Below are 15,521 nucleotides of genomic sequence, written 5' to 3' on the forward strand. Positions count from 1 at the left end.
TGCTTGTGACAAGAACTACAAGTAACATAATGTCCTGTAATAGTACATGGACATCATGTCCTGTAATGGCCAGTACATGGAGAAACATCTTATCACTCCCTTACCGTCTCAGCATCCACAAAGACTGTCGGGCACTCTGAAGACGCCATCATCACCTCCAAGGAACTCTTAAACTTTGTGCCTATCCTCTGCAGGCTTTCTCCTAGGAAGTTGATGGAATCATTTGTTATCGTCCCAAACTTTCTCTGAATGCTCTGCAAAAATATAAAGCAAGAATAATAGACACTGCGGAGTTACTAAGTCATCCTTACTACAGGGATCTTCTGCCGCCAATGTGCCAATAATGATCAGGACACTAGTCAAAGCTAGATCCAATACAGTAAGACAAAATACTAAGGTTTTCAGAATTGGGTTCTCTGATCCAATCCTGATTTTAGAGTAGCATAATCATTGTTTGTTCCGTTCAGACCTGTGACACTTTTTGGTAAGAGAATAGAGATTCTGTATAAACCCGGGTAAGGCTGAAGCCCCACAGCGCCGAATTGCATCTTTTTGTTGTTGCAGATTTTATTAAAGGGGTTGTCCCATCACAAGGTTCCTATCTATACTGCTTGTTAATGTGGATGTAAGACTTTTCCTAAATACACTGCTTCAGCAAAACTGCTTTGTTTGTCCACTATCTTACTTTATTCAATTCTTTGTGGCCACAGCCCTGACCTAGCTGCTCCTGAGTCAAATGATGTATCTGCTGCTCTCAGGGGGGAGGGAGGAGGGGCTAAGTGCAGGGAGCGAGCCTGTGTATCTAGCTATTCCTGTGTCTGCACCACATGTGATCTAGCTCCCTGCTATCAGATAGGGGAGAGGAGCTGCTTTCATTTCTGAACTCATCTTCTGTTCTCCCAGTTATCAGGCTAGCTAATTCAATTGTGTTCATTATGGCAGAGACAGGCAGTCTCTGTATGTAACACAGAATGGAGTTGCTCCTGCCTGTACTTCATAGTCCAATATTGTGAATATAGTGTTGTTTGAGGACCTTTGATGATATCACAGGCCCTTCAGCCACCCCATAGGATCACGCTATGTGGTGGGCGGAGCTACATGCTAATTTGGGGCGGAGCTAAACAGGTTGCATGTGAAACCCCGCCCACCAAATGACGCAAGAAACCAGGAAGAAAGAAGATTTTACAGCAGTGAAGACTGGTGAGTATGTGACGTGGGAATACCCCTTTAAGGCTTTTTGAGCCAAAAAGGAATGGGAGATAGATAGGAAATAATTCTACTTCTGACTTTTGCCCAATCCACTCCTGACTTTGGCTAAAAAAAACGCAACAAAATCTGCAACGACAAAAAGCTGCGTTTCCGTCACGTGGGGCCTTAAAGGGGTTTTCTGAGAATTTAATATTGATGATCTATACCTAGAATAGGTTATCAATATCAGATGAGGCACCAGTGAGCAGACTGAAGTAGGTCTATATACTAGGCCCGGCCCTGTACACTGTGTAGTAGTTGTGCCTCATACTGCGATTCTGTCCCAGTTACTTGAATGGGACTGAGCTGCAGAAAAGTTGTGTGAACAGTCCAAACAAAAGGTCCCTTAAATCAGATTATTTAATATTAATAAAGACAGGTTATCAATAGAGATGAGCGAGTACTGTTCGGATCAGCCGATCCGAACAGCACGCTCGAATAGAAATGAATGGACGTAGCCGGCACGCTGGGGGTTAAGTGGCCGGCCGACGCCAAAGCGGAAGTACCAGGTGCATCCATTCATTTCTATGGAGCGTGCTGTTCAGATCATCTGATCTGAACAGTACTCGCTCATCTCTAGTCATCAATATTAGTGTCTAGGATATGGATTATATATCCTAGACACTACATTGATCTCCAGAACTGGAATCCTTTGACCCTCATCTTGCCTGGTGATAGGTTATAGGGTGATATCCACTTACTGTATAATAAAGGGAGGGTGGACTAACCTGAAAAAGCCTGGAGAAGATATGAAAGGTATAGACAGCACAGGAGCCATCTGTCTCAGACAACATCTGATTGACGTGACAGCGCCAGGCTTCTTCCTCATCCTCATAGGCCACTGGCTGGAAAGCAGCTAGTATAGCAGAGAGAAAAGGCGAAGGTGGAGGAGAGGCCTGGACTTCTGCAAAGCCATCCGGTTCCCCATCATCTTGGCTACAAATAAAGCAGAAAGTGTGATTATTAGCATGGTTGACTACACCCAGAAATAACGTCTACAGGCGACCAGGGCTGTCTCCATCGCTTACTTACAGGCTCAGATCCCCAAACAGCCTCACAACACAGGCCGAGTAGATAAATTCGATAGCCTTCTTGCTTATCAAAAAGGAAGACGACATCTCCATAGAGGAAGTGAAACATCTCACTGCTAGCTGCCATCTACATGCTATCTTGTTGGTAGGCTGATCTTGTGGACATGCAGGCAGAATACACAATGACTTGCTGGAGACCGGCCAAGGGTGCTTGCTGCAGACGCACTTTTTTTTTAATTATCTAAAGTAATATCTGTGTATAGGGCAGGGGAAGGAAGAGCCTAAAGAGCATTCATTTCTAGGGCGATCAATTTAATGATCCTGTACAGTGCGTTTTCTGCCAAAAGACCGCACACGTGATGCTCTTGCTCAGCAGACAAATGAATCAAGGCCCTCCACAATTTACAGCAGGAATCCTTTAACATGCTACCGGCAGCAGCTGTTTAATATAAAGCAGACAGCGACCGAGCGGGGATGGAGATCCGCCGCAAAGGAAACTACTTTTTTTCGGTAGCCTTTTGTAACGCACGCCTCACTGAACTCTGCATTTTAACCCTGGTTTGACTGTATAACCTCTAGTTATAAAGCCTTGGCAAGATCTACGCGCCTTGTATTATTGATCTTCTGTGGAGACAAAGGGACTAACCCTTAGGACAGTAAAGATGTTCCCATGCACAATATACGGTCAGTGCATCCTATAGAAATCACCAGGACCCTCTGACAAATACATAAGAGGACCGGTCACCTCCCGATATATCTATTTGGTCAATACATGACAATTCTGGATTATCTGCTCTTACAATTCTCTGTTGTCTGGTTCCTCTGTTAATCCTCTAAGGGTCCATTCACACAGAGGAAAATGGCGCTGATTCTGGCACGATAACTCGTGGCAGAATCAGCGCTGATAAAAAGAAGACTCCCATTGAGTTCAATGGGTTCCGTCTTCCGTGAGTTATCGTAGCAGAATCGGCGCCATTTTCCTCCGTGTGAATGGACCCTTAGAAATGTAACCATAAACTGGAAAATGGGTGTTACCAATAATCTTGTCAAAGGGGCGTGTCCCTACAGTGACTGAACAATGTCAGAGCGTGTAAGGACACGCCCCCAAGAGGCCACACCCAGTTGTCTAGTTATTCAAACTTTCTAGGAACACCACAACATAGAAAAAAGATAAGCCATGAGAGGTATCACAACGTGGATGGCATCTGTATCCTAAATTGTCTGTTTTAGTAAAGACTCAAAACTTTTGGACAACTTTTGATTTTCTGGCTGTATTTGTGTCATGAATACCTTTTGTAATATACTTTATTAACAAATGTTGGCTCCTTTCAGTGAAATCCTCATTTTTTTCCCTTGATTCTCTATTGAGAGATGTCCCAATTTGTCATTGTGTACAGAGTAGGGGGCTGTGTGAAGTGAAGAGAATATGAGTTACCATATATACTCGAGTATAAGCCGACCTGAATATAAGCCGAGGCCCTTAACTTGACCACAAAAAACTGGGAAAACTTATTGACTCGAGTATAAGCCGAGGGGGGGAATGCAGCAGCTACTGGAAAATTTCAAAAATTAAAATGGTTGGAGTTTTTGGGTGCAGTAGATGCAATGATAAGAGAGAAGCAAGGGGAAGAATGAAAAAAATGGAGGATTTCACAGAAAGAGGCCAAAGTTTGTCAAAGTATATCACAAAATTTATTAAGGACGCAAATACTGCCAGAAAATCAAAAGTTGTCCGAAAGTTTAGTTATGCTGTAAATGAAAGCTACCAATGACATTAAGAAGATCGGTCATGGCCTGTCACTGTCATCTCTTCCCCCAGTGACCCTGGCGGAAACTGGCGTATAGAAATTTTTGTCCATGTTATCACTCCTCCTACCAGTTAGAGGCACTGGAATAAAGGTATTGGTTTTATAGATTGTGAGCTCATGTGGGCAGGGCCCTAACTCCTATTGTGCGATAAATCATTTTTTGTTACATTGTAATGTCAAATAGATTCTTTTAATATACATGGAAGCGCCCATGATGGTATAGTGTTGGGTTGCATTTCCATGATGTGCTAGGTGACTACTGGGGGTATGAAATGACTAAATCAATTCTATTACTCAGGTTGTGTGCGGGTTCAAAGTGTGAAGGTTGCTGGGGGAGCCAAAGCTCTCTATTCATATAGCATGCTTCTCGTGTACAGTCATGTGACTAAACAATGACCCCTGTACAAAGAGTATTGGGAGGGTAGGTTTGTACCCAAAAAATGTGCAATCCTATTAACTGTACCCAGTGACAGGTGTTCTATCTGTAGTGATCACTTTAATTGATACAGACGTCACTGCGTTCCATGTCAGTACTTCTCATGTCACAAAAAGCAATGCGGACACCCTATCGATACGTCTCTGCATGTTAACGCTATTCTCAACCAAGATCGTGAACCGGATCTTCACAAAATGACCAGACATTGCCCCGCTGTCTGGCTTTATTAGTACAACCGTCTTTATAGGCTTATTAAAGAATTCACAAAACATTACGCTAACCTTGATAAATAAGAAAAATCAGCTTCTTCTTCTTCACATCGCTCGTCTAGCTCCTTTAAAGCCAGGGTGACATCATCTTCACAGACAGAATCCGGGGGGCTGTCAGGGGCGGGGGGCTCCTGTACATCAAATGCTTCTTCCACTTCTAGGGGCTCCTGACATATTAGCACTTCATGCTGGTCCTGGGTTACATAGGAGCCGGTGTCTTCACTAGCGGTGCTCAACTGTTCATCTTTTACAGCTAACGTGCCCTCCTGCAAGCAAACAGGCTCAGTCAGCCCCATATACACAGACACGACGAATAATGGAGAATTCAATTACTGTAAATGACGGCAATGTGCTGAGCTGCTGGGAGGCGTGCCGGCTGTCCGAAATGTCAAGACAACTTAATACTTCAGAGAGGGGCTGCCATGTATCCAGCACAGGAGAATGCGGAAGGAACTATTCACGTCTGACATGTATACATACACCTAGAGATACTTAGCTTCATTCTTCTATAATTCACAGAAAATTGACTTATTAAAATAAAGTTCCAGCAAAAACTGTCTGCAAGTGTATCTAGAAGAACTGATGGAAGGCAAAGGAGGGGTCACATAGAATATTAATGGGGTTTAGAAATATCTTTTGTTCATTCGCTTCATTCTGATTATTGATAAAAATGAATTATTAACATTTTTATATTTGAATGCATTCTTAGCTTGCTACATTCTGTTCCAAGCCTGCCTATAACTTTTGCACATGCCTCTAGATCTAGCTTGATTGAGTAGTAACGAGTTTACCTTTGCATTGGAGCCCTTTAGGATGTTATAAAGGGGGGAGAAAAGTTAGTAAACCTGACCAATCCATGAAATCCATGAGCGACCAGGACTGTGAATGCCCTTGCGTTTCATATCCACGGGACCGCTGAAGTCAATCCCTGGTCTTCCCGGTCATCATGTGCAGCATGTCAATATGTAGAGCAGTGATTGGCTACAGCAGTCACATGGCACGTCATTGTCGCAGGAAAATACAGACCAGTAAGGACAACTAGAGCATTGGTGCGGGAGCAGTGGCGGATTTAACAGGCAATGGAGACTACAATGCAGATATGAACCTAGTCTTAGGAACAAGGCTATGCAGTCTAGTGACACCAAATATTAAAAAAAACCCGCTCGAGTAAGTGCTTAAAACTGCGTGCAAAGCATTGATGCGGAATAAAACCTAAACCCAAAGAAAAATATCACTTACCTGTACGCCCACTACCTCGCACATTGCTTTGTGACGTCTGGAGAGATTGGATTGCCCTACCCAAAAGAGTCATAGGTGACAGGTCCTCCGAACAGGAGATGATCCCTGTCACAGGGGTTACCTACGTCTACTTAGACTCCATTCTGAGGATGGGCTGAGCTACACTGCGCACGTTCCAGGGGTTTACAGCTGCAGTAATAGAGTCGGCTCACATATATGACCAGACTAGGTGCGTAGCTCAACACGCCATAAATGGTTGGAGACCCGACTAGCAATCGAAGAACAAGGCTCCCTTGTATTCCTACTAAATACCGCACTGATCAAGGCAGTCGCATAAGACCACACAAAAGGTGTACAAAGAATGTGAAGGAATTGTATTCATGGCTCATCACAATAAGGATAGGTCATCAGTGCCAAATCTGTGGGGTTCAGACACCCAGTTAATTCGGGTGCTGAAAGCAGAAGCATTTTACTCTTATAGGAAAAGAGCTGCAGTACCCTGAAGCCACCACTACAGAGTAGGTGGCGCTGCAGCTCCGCTCCTATTACTAATGGGATCCCATTGCCTCTGCTGCCCATCCTCTAGCTCCGAGAGGTTGCAACGTCAACCGAGCCTTATACGGCTACGCATTGACCTCTGGAGTTTATAGACTGCCGTAAGTTTGCTCTACAATTTCGTTTTCTAACTTCTTCGTAGACTAAAAAAACCCCCCTAAATGAAAAGTAGTACTTACAAATAGTCGGTCGCCCATTAGCTGCCTTCTTCCATACAGGCCATTTTACACTGAGGCTGTGATTTTGGATTCGGAGTGCTCACCGTGGATACGTGCCACCCATCCCTAACAGAGCTGGCCTGAGGTCCTAACCCCAATTACAGCCCAATCACACAGACTGAAAGCCAACCAACTACAAAGCATCACCAAAAAGGAAAACATATTGTTCTAGAATCAAAGGAACCATGCCCACAATTGTACAATAAATGACCCCATTCACCCAAAATGGTAACAGAATGTAATGACTATTTGTAACCTTTGGGGCGGATGCTACTGTACAAATAATACTGCCGAGAAGGGCCCCGAAAAGGTTAGAAATAGCAAGAAGGTAAACAGAAACAAAAATCACAATCTGATGTATAGCACATGGAGACTGGAAATCAAAACGTAAAATTTATAAGACGAGATTAAAAAGATCCCAAATCAGCCATGCACCAGCCCAGATTTCTCCCCACCTCAGGCAGCTGACTGTTAGCGCTATCTGGAGGGGTCACCTCCACACTTGGGGTCTCAGATCTGGTTTGTAACACTTCCTCTGTCAGAGCACTACTAACTGAGTCTTGAGATTGGAGGAAGTGGTCCACATGCTCCGCCATATTGTCTTCCACTGTGCAGTCATTCTGAAGCTATAAAAGAAATAAAATCGTATGATTAATATTTAACGCTCCATATCTATCACTGCGCATATCACACACACCATTATAGTCTAGGAAGGTCTATGCCCAACCTGCTGCTTAGGTAGCCCCTGTCATTTTCAGGATTGGGAGTAGTGACAGACTTACAGCAATGAGAGTAAAGGAATATTCTAGCAATACCATCACTTTATAAGATATAAATACCGTATATACTCGAGTATAAGCCGACCCGAATATAAGCCGAGGCCCCTAATTTTACCACAAAAAACTGGGAAAACTTATTGACTCGAGTATAAGCCGAGGGGGGGGAAATGCAGCAGCTACTGGAAAATTTCAAAAATTAAAATGGTTTTTTGGGTGCAGTAGGTGCTGGGGAAGGGGAGGGGGTGTTTTGGTTGTCTGTCTGCCCTTTCCCTGAGCTTGAGGACTGGGTTTTTTTTCCCCCCACTTGGAATTCAGCCTGGCTGACTATAGGGGATCTGCAGTGCTCCTATTAACCCCTTCCCAACTGAACAGGAGCACTGCAGATCCCCTATATTCAGTAGACACAGGGATACCTAATGTGTTTGTGTTTCACAGTAATTTCCTACTTTTATTTGTATTCTAGGGAAAGGAGGGATTTACAACTTTTATTTATTCTATTTTTTTTTATTATATTTTTTAAAGCTTTTTTTTTTCACTATTTTATGGGAGATTCTATACATTACTATTGCGGCGGGTCATAGACACCCCCCCTAATTAAAAAAATTAGGCCCAAATGAATGGGCCGGTGCCTCACACTATGACTGATTCAGCAGCGGAATCCGCGGCAAGATAGGGAAGCTTGCTTCTTTTTACCGCTACTAACTATTGGAAAAAAGAAACAAGGAGCTCCCATTGAAGACGATGGGAGACATTTTTGGCAGTGGATTTTGAGGCGGATTCAGCGTCAAAATCTGCTGCCAACTACCCCCGTGTGAACTAGCCCTAACATAGTAGTTCTCAACAGTATCTGTAGACAGCAGAGTGAGACCTCCTGCTTGTACAGCAATCCATGCTAGAAAAAACGGGTCACACTGTGATCATGTGACTTATTGAAGAAGGTAAAAAGCAAGACACTGTGAGCGGACAACCTTTACTACAAGGGGATGGTCTTTCAGATGTTACGATGAGTCAATAAGAAAAACACTGGAGTGTCCCACTTAGCACAGATCCAGTGTAAAAAAAACCAAAAAACATAACCTTTCCATTTTAATCATGAATTGTGTTTTCAGACTACCAAATTAAAAATTTTGCACATGCCATTTCTGACAGGTCACCTACCAGCAAGTGATAAGGCCAAAGTCTCAGATGACTTTGAAGATGACTACCAGTCTTCAGAGACTGAGGCCGCTAGCCTGCTAAGTATATCATATGAGTGCTACATACTAGTGGTTGTACAAGGTATTACAATATAGTGTGGCGGTCCCTTCAAACAGCTATCTGTAGTTTGTGCAGAGACTGCAACCCGCCACTGATAGGATTTTAATGGGCTATTCCAAGATGAGGCCATCAATATTATTAAAACTAAACACCCCTTGACTAAACATTATACATTCCTATAAAGTAACAAATAATTGGGCAACAGTAACCAAAATAATAAATCAATAAGCAAAAGATTACTTATAAGAATCGGAGTATCTGGAACCGGAATATCAGATTATTGTTTGCTAGCAAGACATAAAACTCAATATACATACCATATTTGAATGGGACAAGATCTGACTCACAGTCAGAGCTTCTTCCTCTGAAGACTCGTCGGTGTCTTCTTGGTTGGTTAGATTGAGACTGGGGGTGCTCCCAGAGTACTGACATTCCTGTAGAGACGGGGTGTCTCCTTTGTCAATGCTGTCCAAGGAACGTCTGCGGACTCCCCAGTTAAAGTTGTCAACGCTCTCACCCTAAGAAAGGAGAAAGAACGTAGAATGTAAGACTCGTCTCTGGAGGCCAAAAGTCACCCACGCTTAGAGGGACGGGCACGTGTCACCAGAAACATGGAACAAATAACGCAGCCACTATACACGGACACCGAATCAAACATCAAGCCTTACACGGTTTAGGGACTACACACAATACATGGGATCAGAGGTGAAACAAGCCACTCCACCAGGCTGCAACTTACCTGCAGCTCCTGGTTAGCAAGAAGGAAAACACAAATAATCATAAGTAACAAGGACAAACATAGAAACAGGAGAAAACATACAATTAGGCCGCATTTAGGCTAGGGTCACAATGGCGTCCTTCCTTTTATAACAGAAACCAGCAGAGGAAGAGGTCCTTCATGCAGGACCTTCTCTTCCACCGATCTTCAGGCGGATGCTGCAACAGTCTACAACGCAGCCTTACATTAACAAAATACGTAGTGTATATAGGAGAGCCTATGGGCCGGTGGTCGAAATACTCTACACCATATGGGCCGGTGGTCGAAATACTCTATACCAAAGCCATAAGGAAAAATCTAAGTTATTTCTGCAACTTCCATAGAGGTAAACAGAATTTAAAGAAATGGCGTAGCAGAGCGAGCTATAGGATTTCTATAAAGTTATGAATTTATTCATATTTCTTGCTCTGGAGGTTCCCAGAAATGGCACAGAACATGGTATTGCCATAAGTCCCAACCAGAGAAGAAGCCATACATTCTCATCTCAGCCAAGATGGCAATACAGCTTTAATAGACTATATGAGTATGGATACACATAACAGGTTCCTGCTAACCTGGGCAAATATAATATCGGGACATAGTCCTTTCATTTCTGAAGTGGTCGGAGCAGAGACATTATAGCTTATGGACAAGTAGGGGTTAAAAAAAAAAAGAGACAAGGTTTAAGATCTGGCAAGTCAAGAAGAAAATCGGGACTAAAGAAAGAGGAAAATCAATGACTGCCAATGACTGATCTAAGGTAAAATACATACTTGCACATATATTTTTAAAACAAAAAACGTGTAAAAAGTTGAGGTTTTGAGTTGGCTCTTTTTCACACTATAGCAGTGTATCCTAATCTTATTACACACAGGGACAACATGGACAAATCTGTTCGTTCTTGAGGAAGCCCTAATGCGATTCCTGCTGTAATGAGGTCTGGTGTAGGTGAATTGGTTCAGAAATGCTAAGCTGTTGAAATTACCCCTTCCTTATTGTTTACTATGGTATAGTGTCAGTCCAAGACATCCATTTAACATATATGTGTCCCAGAAGCCATAAAACGTGTACGAATAGAGTCTTAGTTGAAATAAACTGGATTATGAATACATATTGTCTGTGTATACAGACGGCGACGACCTTTCCCCACCTCTTTACATCAATTCATTTTTCTCTAGCCCCCACTGTTTCTGAGCAATCAATACTGTTAGTTTTGATGCCAGATATTCTATATAGGCTCTGTCAGGCAAGGGGTGTAATTCTAAGCTCTTGACACCGGCTGCCTCCGATTGGAGCTCTGAATCACACCCCCTGCCTGACACCGCCCACTGACATTACAGAGCTTACATAGCACATCGGGTACCAAAACTACCCGGCGTTTGTTGCTCAGGAACGGAGGGGGCTAGAGAGCACACTGTACTGGAATCAGTGGAGCAGGGTCTATTAAAATGCTAAGAACTTGTATTGGTCGAGGTGGTGGAAAAGTCCTTTTTAACTTTTAGCTGCAATCCTAAAATACATTTATAGGAGGAAACTAAATTATTTCTGAAATCTATTGGCTCTCACTAGGAATACAGATTCTTAGCAGAGGTCCTACATGTGCTACATGCTGGGTCATACGTTCAGGGACATTTACCTTTCTTTTTTGGACAAACAGAATATGTTTAAGCTACACTGTCCAGAATTGCATAACATATTGCTCAATATTTTTTCAATAGTCATTAACAAGTCATTTCTAAACCTGTTCTAGTGTTTACAAACGATGATACCCTGAGAGATGATTGGCTGACGTTAAGAACTAGACCCCGGGGTCTCACCTCAGCATCTTCCAGCTCAACATCCAAAAAGTCAAAGTCCTTGAAGACACCAAACTGCTGTTCGCTGCCAGTGTCCTCCACAGCCACTTCCTCCTCTTGAATTGCCTCCTCTGTGCTCGAAATAAGGCTGGTTTGCTGATCTCCAACTTCTAGATCTTCATTTGATGAGAAGACCACCTGTTGTGGGGAGAAATTGGAAGAGAAACCTTCTAAACACTCACGTTCTCTGTGTGGGGTCAGCCTGGAGCAATTAACAGGTGCGTAATAAGCCGCAAGCCATGGGAGGCGGAAGGAGCGCGAGGAAAGTTTCATTAATGAGAAGGCAGTAAACAAGGCGAACTTACGGATGGATTTTTGGGGAGACCGGAGTCAGGGCCGCACAGGGACAGGACATTCATCAGCTTCTCCCGGGTTCTCCGCTGAAATGGAAAAGGTCACAAATTTGTGGAAATGGAAAATGTCTGCTTATTAATAAGCCATCTTGGTTTAATGAGAAGCGAGGAGACAAAACATGGATACAGGATCAGGTCGGTCAATTCTAAAAATATACACCAGATGCTCTTAATAGTTTAATCCTGTGCATCAGCGCAATGAAAAAACCCATTGCAGCCCGGACGCATGAATGTTGTCAGCTACAACCTATAGTGTGATGTCACGTATGTGTGGTAGGTTACAGGGTGAGACTGGTGACATCCCACACTCCACGCCAGCCCCGAAATGTGGGGCGAGTGACCTGCGTACACCGGATTAAGCAGCACAGGAGAAATGCAGCAGCTACTGGAAAATTTCAAAAACTAAAATGGTTTTTGGGTGCAGTAGTTGCTGGGGAAGGGGAGGGGGTGTTTTGGTTGTCTGTCTGCCCCTTCCCTGAGCTTGAGGACTGGGTTTTTCTCCCCCCACATGGAATTCAGCCTTGCTGACTATAGGGAATCTGCAGTGCTCCTATTAACCCCTTCCTGACGGAACAGGAGCACTGCAGATCCCCTATATTCAGTAGACACAGGGATACCTAATGTGTTTGTGTGTCACAGTAATTTTCTACTTTTGTATGTATTCCAGGGAAAGGAGGGATTTACAACTTTTATTTTTAATTTTTCTTAAAGCTTCTTTTTTTCCCCACTATTTTATGGGAGATTCTATACATTGATATATATATATATATATATATATATATATATATACATACATATATATATATATATACATACATATATATATATATATACATATATATATATATACATACATATATATATATATACATACATATATATATATATATATATATATACACATACATATATATATATATATATATATATATATATATATATATATATATATATATATATATATATATGTACTCGAGTATAAGCCGAGGGGGGATTTTTCAGCACAAAAACTGTGTTTAAAAATTCGGCTTATACTCGAGTATACGGTATATCACCAGGCTAAGCTCTGTGCAGAAAGTGAACCAGCAGAGAACAACTCTATAGCCTGGCAAATTGTGAACGTATTACTAGCAGGACCTTGTACGATGCTTGTATCTGTCTATTGTTCATGCCCTGTTGAAGAATGAAGTGTGGGCTCAAAAATCAAAACCAAACTGGAAAATTGCCACAAAAGATTGCCGAAAATCAAGCAGAATCCCCAGTTCATCGTGTAAAACTGATAGATATTAAGTAGGATCTGACTTCCAGAAAAGGGCTGGGGATTACAATGCAATTGTATGTTCATTTGTTCTGTACCTGAGAAAGCTGCGGCCTCTTCCAGCTGACAGGGACAAGAGCATTAGAGTTGGATCCAGAAGAAGTAGATGACGTGCTCCGAGTCACTGCAATGACTTTTGGCTTTCCATTTCTTCCAGCCGCGCTGTGTTGGTCCCCATACTTCTGCCCTATTATGGGTGTCTATGTCAAAAAACAGGCCCGTATGAGTACAATAGAAGTACAATATACAGATGTTATCTTACAAAGACAACCCCTATTATATATTGACAGCTGGTGACTGATAGGAACTGGGTAAAAAGAAGTAGAAGAGCGGAGAATCAATGCAATCTAATAAAATCAGAATCTTAATGACTGTATAAAAGATTATTATTGACCAACAACAAGGCTTGGCGTGCACACAGTGGTATTACTGTAAGGATCACTACGGAAGTTTTAGTTCAGGACTAATGTAACTCTATATAAAATAACCAGGTGTTCTCTTACCTCCGATATGTCAAAATGAAAATCTAGTGTTTTTCCCGGAAGCTCCTTTGAGGCGCAGTTAAATATTTTTGCAAACGATATTTCAGGTGAGCCTAAATCTCCATAGGACTTTGGGGCATCATTTGGCACCACCAGACTGGCAGAGCGGGACACCACCAGTTTTAGGATATTCAGGGCTTCTCTCCAATATGCACTCTGTTGGGAGAAAGAAAAGTCATCAGGGAACAGTAACGTTATACACGGGGACATTTTTGGTGCGGTTTCTCCAATTGCCAGTGCCCTTTGGGCAAATAGACATGTGGAAGACTGAGGTCTGGGTAATGGAGGAACTGCACCAGAAGGAGAGACTAGTTATTTTACCTATGCATTTGTAGCAAAATTTCCATTGCAAACAAGAGCAGGATTTGGTTGTTTTTTGTGAGCGGCTTTTGGACAAGTGCTCCGAGGTTATTTTTTTACTGGATACAGTATAGTGGCTTTGCTTGGTACGGCATCACAGCCCATGTGACTGACAACTAAGACCGCCGCTCAGGACCACTTTCACCATAGGTGCAATTGCACCGGGCCCTATGATTACAGGGGCCCCCTCAGCTGCTCCGGATTGAGAAGGACAGTCCCACAATTCAGGTGCTGCCCCCTGCTGTTGTAGGTGGCAGGCAACAATATCAAATGTATCTGTGTGTTTAGGATACAGATAGAGGTAAATACAATAGTGGAGGACGGAGCGATGTCTGCGGCAGGGAAGTGGAAAGAGCGCTGAGCCGCAGCCATTACAATCGCAGCCTGCTGTTCCACAGGAACGTGGTTTGGTGTTTTATTTTTTTTAAATGCGACATTGGAGGTTGACGGAGGCAGGGAAAGTAAAATTATGGGGGCTATTGGGGGGGGCCCACTTTCAAAAAGTTTGCACAGGGCCCCCAATGCATTGAAACGGGCTGGCTGCGGCTGATCTTCAATTGATAACTGATCCTAAGGATAGGTCATTAGAGATGAGCGAACACTATTCGGAACAGCCGTTCCGAATAGCACGCTCCCATAGAAATGAATGGACGTAGCTGGGACGCGGGGGGTTAAGCGACCTGCCGCCGGCAAAGTGTGCGTGATGGCCGCTTCCATTCATTTCTATGGGAGCGTGCATGGGAGTGTTCGCTCATCTCTATAGGTCATCAATTTATTATTTTCTGGAGAACCCCTTTAACCCCATGTACTCTAAGGATTAAGGCGTTCTCCACTTCATGAAAATTCTTAGCAAATCCAGCAGAAGCACAAACATCTCTATCTGATCTTCTATGGATATCATCTGAAGCATGTTCAATAACAGCAATGGCTTTGTCAGTAAGATGCAATGTCTTTATGTGTTTCGATAATGATCAAATGATAAACATCAATAGCTGGACCTAGAAATACCCCCTATGTGTGAACCCTGCCTTAGCAGCATTTTTGCCACCTACAACAAACCATGAAACAGCAGTAAGTTGCAGAGAGCTGAATACAGAATAGCTGACATTGCTGTGCTGACCTGTTTTTCCATTCAATACTCCTAGCCAAGCACAAAGACAAGCCGACTACATGCTGCAGGCCATTCCCATAAAGGCTGCAGCTCTATACAACCACGGCTTGTGTTTTTTTTTTATGAGCCAAGAAAGAATGTTTCTGTTAAAGCCGGAAATTAGAAATAAGTCACAAAACATCTGGCTTTATGGATGAAGTGGTAAAGTGAAAAGTCGGCACGTTGGGTACATTAAATAAATGACATTGCAAACTGAAATAGCCAGATCCTTGCTCAGGGGCCGAGCACGGATTACAATAAGCAATTGTTCAGAATCATACAGCGGAGGAAGCTGAAAATGCATCAGCTACTGTGCGGGGAATGATAAAAACGGCAAGGGAGCGC

General features: G+C 42.9%; 1 protein-coding gene across 8 annotated transcripts in view; it reads right to left on the bottom strand.

The window, feature by feature from the left end:
* The window catches only part of FRYL (FRY like transcription coactivator), a 268,920-nt gene that overhangs the window by 12,137 nt on the left and 241,262 nt on the right, over nucleotides 1-15,521 (bottom strand). For all 8 annotated transcript variants that reach the window (XM_075261448.1, XM_075261449.1, XM_075261444.1 and 5 more), the window contains 9 exons: nucleotides 13,628-13,822; nucleotides 13,163-13,324; nucleotides 11,759-11,833; nucleotides 11,415-11,591; nucleotides 9,158-9,358; nucleotides 7,260-7,430; nucleotides 4,805-5,058; nucleotides 1,977-2,184; nucleotides 105-254 (listed from right to left, as the gene is read on the bottom strand). In XM_075261448.1, coding sequence (XP_075117549.1) covers nucleotides 105-254; nucleotides 1,977-2,184; nucleotides 4,805-5,058; nucleotides 7,260-7,430; nucleotides 9,158-9,358; nucleotides 11,415-11,591; nucleotides 11,759-11,833; nucleotides 13,163-13,324; nucleotides 13,628-13,822 — 1,593 coding nt within the window. The remainder of the gene's footprint in view (nucleotides 1-104; nucleotides 255-1,976; nucleotides 2,185-4,804; nucleotides 5,059-7,259; nucleotides 7,431-9,157; nucleotides 9,359-11,414; nucleotides 11,592-11,758; nucleotides 11,834-13,162; nucleotides 13,325-13,627; nucleotides 13,823-15,521) is intronic.

The sequence above is a fragment of the Leptodactylus fuscus genome, chromosome 1 (assembly GCF_031893055.1).
Source record: "Leptodactylus fuscus isolate aLepFus1 chromosome 1, aLepFus1.hap2, whole genome shotgun sequence".
NCBI classification, from domain to species: Eukaryota; Metazoa; Chordata; class Amphibia; order Anura; family Leptodactylidae; genus Leptodactylus; species Leptodactylus fuscus.